The sequence below is a fragment of the Hibiscus syriacus genome, unplaced genomic scaffold (genome assembly GCF_006381635.1).
Source record: "Hibiscus syriacus cultivar Baekdansim isolate YM2019G1 unplaced genomic scaffold, ASM638163v2 tig00111404_pilon, whole genome shotgun sequence".
Classification (NCBI taxonomy): Eukaryota; Viridiplantae; Streptophyta; class Magnoliopsida; order Malvales; family Malvaceae; genus Hibiscus; species Hibiscus syriacus.
In genome coordinates, this window is record NW_024063084.1 from 22,012 (window position 1) to 28,041 (window position 6,030).

At 29.2% G+C, this 6,030-nt stretch overlaps 1 protein-coding gene across 1 annotated transcript; it reads left to right on the plus strand.

The window, feature by feature from the left end:
- The first annotated feature begins 3,191 nt into the window (after positions 1-3,191).
- On the plus strand, positions 3,192-5,730 carry LOC120162739 (calcineurin B-like protein 9). The gene is made up of 9 exons (XM_039172821.1): positions 3,192-3,337; positions 3,645-3,797; positions 4,010-4,092; positions 4,219-4,278; positions 4,634-4,742; positions 4,821-4,873; positions 4,959-5,039; positions 5,166-5,278; positions 5,366-5,730. The coding sequence occupies exons 2-9, from the start codon at positions 3,719-3,721 to the stop codon at positions 5,427-5,429; spliced, it is 642 nt and encodes a 213-aa protein (XP_039028752.1). The 5' UTR covers positions 3,192-3,337; positions 3,645-3,718; the 3' UTR covers positions 5,430-5,730.
- The last annotated feature ends 300 nt before the right edge of the window (positions 5,731-6,030 follow it).

Below are 6,030 nucleotides of genomic sequence, written 5' to 3' on the forward strand. Positions count from 1 at the left end.
TACGATTTTACAATTTAATCCTCAATTTTTTCCAAAATTCCAATTAAATTTACCACTTTATAATTCTAAAATTTAGCCCCTAAATTGGGGTGTTACAGATAATATTCGTGACATTAAACACTTACTTTAATCATAAAAAAAATAAAACATATAGATTATATATATATATACATGATTTGAACACAATTTTATATTTAAGCTTTGGTATTGGACTTTTGGGCGTTTTTCCCCCTATTTTGTTTTCTTCAGTTGCTTTCTTCTCAGCAGTCCACATTCTTTTTGTTGCTTTTTACATTTTTTTCTTCGCTCTCATTTTATATCTTGCTTTTGGACGTCCAAATTCTATACATATTAAAATAAATGGTAAAGTATACAAATAATCCCGATTATAAAGTGTTATTTTATTAAATCTTACCATTATTAAAAATTACATAATAGTCTCTTGATTATAGGATGTTGTTTTGTTGAGTCTCTCGACTATTATAAGTTACAAAATGTTTAGCCGACTATTCATATGTTCCAAACTCGTTCATTTTCATTAAAAATTGACGGTCGTTTGAGCTAGACATTAATATGCTGACTAAGATATGATAAAATAATATTTTAATGATGTATACTATCATCTCCAATGTTTTCAAGCACTGACTTGATGACATAATGTTTCAAGCACTAACTCGACGACATAATATAAACGAAGAGTCAATCTATAAAATAAAACTCAAATGGTTATGGGATCATACGACCGCTAATTTTTTTAACGTAAATGTATGAGTTTGGAACATATAAATAGTAGGATGATCATTTTATAATATTTAATAGTCGGGGACTCATCAAAGGAATATCCTATAATTGGGGAACCATTTTATAACTATAAATAGTCAATGACATTAACAAAGCAGCACCCTATAGTTAGAGACCATTTTTATACTTTACCCTAAAACAAAAACCTTCTATGAAAAATATTTTAAATATTAACAAATATTTATATTAAATATTTATATAATTAATCTCAACTTTTAAATCTATTAAAAATCTTTAACTTCAACAAATTATATCGTTCTCCTTTAATTATAAATAAAATCAAGCCTCTTATACTAACAATGTTAAATTATTTAACATAAAATTTAAAACCAACACTCCTATTTTACAGATTTTTCACATATAAAAAAATTAATATCTAGTTGACATTTTAATGTGTTTTTAAGTTTCTTTAACAGTAAATTATTAGAAAAAAATAGTTTTTAATGGTGTAAAAATAAAATTACAATAAGTTAAATCAAATTACTCGACCTTCTAAATCATTTTTTACCGATGTCTTTCAATCTTTTGAGGAATGAGATAAAGTTACACTAAATTGATTATGATTTGTTTTTGTACAATTGAAATTTTAAATTTTCTTTAAATTCAGTGCGTGAAAAACTTTCAACTTTTTGTTTAAAATGACAATCAAATATTAATATGTTGACATGTGAAGTATATGTAAAGTATGAGTGTTGGTTTAATTTTCTGTTAATAAACAATGTTAATAGAATTGACTCGATTAGTCAGAAATTAAAATTGAATGTTGTAATTTTATGAAATTAAAATTTCATGATCCATTTAAAATTTAAAGTTAAAATCAATGATCTATAACGTAAATTGTCTAGAATAGAGGGCTGACCTTAGTGTCTCGTTATCATGCCATCCTTGCATTTGTCTGACGTTGGAACAAACTACTATTAATGCTATTAAACCTCTACTATTAATGTTATTAAACCTTTCATAGGAAACCAAATGTAATTTCACTCGGTTACTTCAAACCAAATACTTCATTAATGCGAATACATTGAGTTGTTTTAGTCACTGATAAATCTAGAAATATTTTTTTAGGTAGATAATTATTATTAATAATAAAAAAAATTGTATAGATAAACACGAATAAAATTTTAGGGTGAACACCTGTAAAATGAACAACTAACATAAGAAAATTTATATTTTAAGGTGGGCACGTACCTATCCTGAAGTACATATATATCCATCACTGACTTTAGTAGTTAAAGGGAGTACTGTTCTCTCTTGAGATCCTAGATTCGAACTACTGTGTATTTAGAGTGTATGTATATTGTCAATGGTTAAAAAAATTATGAATATATATTACCTTGTAATCACCCCAAACTATTCAAAGAAGTAAAAATATTTCATGATTGTTGTTTCAATGGGTGAACTAATAGTTTTCATCATTGAGTGGTATTTTGCTAAAAAAATGAAATATTGAGTGTCAAAATGTTCCATAAAAAGGGAAAAAAAAGCCAATGTGACTATTTAGTAAAATATTACGAGTCTTTTTATCTTAAAATAAAACGTTATGACCAAAATGCTCTAAGAAAAAATATGAACAAAAATGATTTTTTTTATAAAGTTGAAGGGCTAATTTTAGCATTATTCCAAAAAGTTGAATATGCACTACATGTTACTTGAAAATTATAGATATTAAGATCATGAGATATAGGGTTGGGCTGTGTCGAGTTTGAGTATTGTTGAGTTTAACTCGATTCAAAAATTTTGAAATAGAGCTCCATTCGGCTTGAAAACTCGCGAGCATAAAATTTTCAAGCTCTAATCAAACTCGAAACCATGAATTAAAGCTAAAAAAAAAGCTCGAAATAAAAAAAAATCTTAAACTTAACACAGTTAAAGCTCAAACTCAAACTCAAACTCGAACTCAAACCTAAATATTAAATATATTTATATTGTATTTTTTAAAATCAACTTATAAAATTTAATATTATTAATAATTTAAGTTTTAAAAAATAAAATTTTAATATATTATTTTTTTTAAGTAGCTCGTGAGTTTTTTGAGTCGAGTATGAAGTAGTTCGTTTTGGCTCGTTAAAAATTCGAGTCAAGTCTTTTTGAGTTAAGTATTTATTAAATTTTGATCGAATCAATCTCGAGTAGGATGCAATAACTTTATTCATGAGACATGATTGATTTTTAAACATATTCCCATCATTGTTTTCATATTTATTTTCCTAATTTTTCTTTTAATTTTATATTCTCTATTTTATAATAAAATTATAATCTTAAAAAATGAAAAATAATGTTCCATAGGTTTTAATGAGTGGTGGAAAGCGCTTTTCTCCATTCGCGTGAAACAGAATAAGTTGTAGAGACTAGAACCGTTTAAATAATTGTCTAAGAATTGTTAATGTTTTCTTGGCTCTCAAGAAAATGATTTATGAAAAATTCCCGACCGACCCTTGCTCCTGTATTATGCCTCTCCTCCTCCTCCACTCCCTCACCCGAACCCTCTTTTGCCTTCACCTTTCTTGCAGGCCAAACCAGGAATTTGTTTAAGGTACTTTGTGAAACCCTAAACTTATATTTAAGATTTCCAATCGGGTTTTGTTTATGGTTCGGTTATGCTGAAATAGCGGACCCTTATCTTTAAGATCTTTAGCGGTGGTCGACGCTTCCGTTACCGCGGAATAGAGACATCGACGTCGCTACTCCACCGCCTATTTGAAATGTTTCTTATGTTTTCAGCACAATTTCGATATATTTTTTAAACTTTATCCTATCTTTTTTTCCTGGTTTGATTTTAAAGTAGAGTATTCCATTTTTTTTAATGTTAATAAACATGCAGGTTTATAATGTCTTTGCAGGGAGAACAGAGTAAAGTATTGGTGCTATAGTCTAGAACCACCATTGTGTTTAGATTTATTCTCTTTTCCAGTAAATGGGCTGCTTTCATTCTAAAGTAACAAGAGAATACGCAGAACACGAAGACCCCATTGTACTCGCTTCACAAACTGCCTGTAAGTTAGCAAATTATTACACATTTTTCCTTCATTACTCAATAATCATGTAAACTAAGAAGGAAATGTCCCCAATTATTCTGGGTTCTTGTTGATCTTTTATGACCCCGGAATTCTTATTTCCTGAGAAAATTTGGATTGTTTTAATCAGTTTGGAATGCAGATTATGTAGGATTCTAACTTGTCTCGGTTGGTTTTGCTTGCATATACAGTTAGTGTTAGTGAAGTTGAAGCACTATTTGAGCTATTCAAGAGCATCAGCAGTTCTGTGATTGATGATGGGCTGATTAACAAGGTACTGGTCATGGCTTCCTCTGTATCAATAAGACTTCTTTTTTGAAAAAAAAAAATTGGTTTAAGATAAAGATGATTACATCTGACGTGTTGCATGATTTTCGTGACATTGTTGTTCTACATGCAGGAAGAGTTTCAGTTAGCTCTGTTTATGAATAGGAAGAAGGAAAACATTTTTGCAAATCGGGTAATTTCTTTTGCTACTTTATATCCATATGGGAAATTAAATGTCATTACATTCTTTCATTATGCTTTTGTCTAAACTATGTTTGAGAGGCATGATGTCTAGCAACGAGTGATCTAACTGCATAATAATTTTAGCATAGAAGTTTGTTTTATCACTTCTATTTTTTCGAAATATTATGCATACAATTCTATTGCTTTATGAGAGATGCCTCTCAGTCCTATTAATACATGCAAGATCTAGTAATCTGGTTTCTTTTATTTGCACAGATTCATGTTTTTTCGTTATGAATAAAATGCCCGACCTCGACCAGCTGCTTTTAACATTTGGTCTTTTTGCAACCTTCTAATGCATGCAGATCTTTGCTTTATTCGATGCTAAGAAGAAGGGAGTCATTGATTTTGGTGACTTTGTTCGAGCACTCAACATCTTCCATCCAAATGCCTCTCAAGAGGTCAAGACTGATTGTAAGTAAGCAGTTGGTATGAATTGCGTAAAAAATGTTAATCTACCATCTCAAAGCTAATAATAGTTTTACGTTGCAGTTGCATTTAAACTTTATGACATGGACGGAACTGGTTTTATTGAGCGTAATGAGGTATTTTGGGCCTGATATGCTTTTTTATTATATATCACACAAACCTCTTTTCATGCAGCTTTATCTTTTGATGTGATTTTTGCAGGTCAAGCTAATGCTGATTGCACTTTTAGGTGAATCTGAAATGAATTTAGCTGATGAAATTATTGAGGCTATTCTTGATAAGGTGAGAATATTTGTGGTAAAACTGAATATTCAGTAGTCTTCGCTAATACGAATAGTTGTTTCCGAACGCTTTGTTGGGATTTTACGTAATGCAACTTCTTACTGATACATGGGGATTTATGAACAGACATTCTTGGATGCCGACATTAATAATGATGGAAAGATAGACATATTTGAATGGCGAAACTTTGTGGCGCGTAATCCTTCTTTGCTAAAAATCATGACTCTCCCATATCTCAGGTATGTATTTACTGATATTATACCCAGCTTACCTAGAAACATAACTGTCCTGGAAGCTCATTATTCTTGTAAATACGAATCATGCAGGGACATAACAACAACATTTCCAAGCTTTGTTTTCAATTCCAAAGTAGACGAGGTTGCTACATGATTAGGGAATATGTGCTCGGTTTCAATTCCGAAGTCGACTAGGTTGCTCCATGATTAGGTAGTATGTGCTCTCGGTTTAGCGTGCATCGAGTCTCTACAATTTTTGTATGATATGTTGACATTGTGCGTCTCTATGTGAATAAAGTAAAAGCCTAGGTTTTGTTTTAAGGAAAAAAAGGTATCTAGTTTGCGAAGTGCAAGAACTAAAGCTTAAATATATGGTTAGGATTGGTAGTTTTATACTAAATTGTATAGGCGTTCTAGTTCACCTCCTCGGGTCTTCTCCATCTGTAATATTTGATTTTATGGCGGCAACCGTTATAAAGAGTTAGATTTATGTTAAATCATTTTGTTGTTGGTAAATTTTCTATAATTTATTTTATTGAATATAATAAATAATATTAAAAATTATTGTTATTATTTTTAAATTATTAGAATAATTTATTTAATGTAATTTATTCTAATATTATTATTAAAATATTTTTTATAATTTTATAAATAAAAACATTAAGATTAATATATTATTAAAATATAAATATTATTAATTATATTAATTACTCGTTAGAATAAGAATATTTTATATTTTATATTATTAATAAACT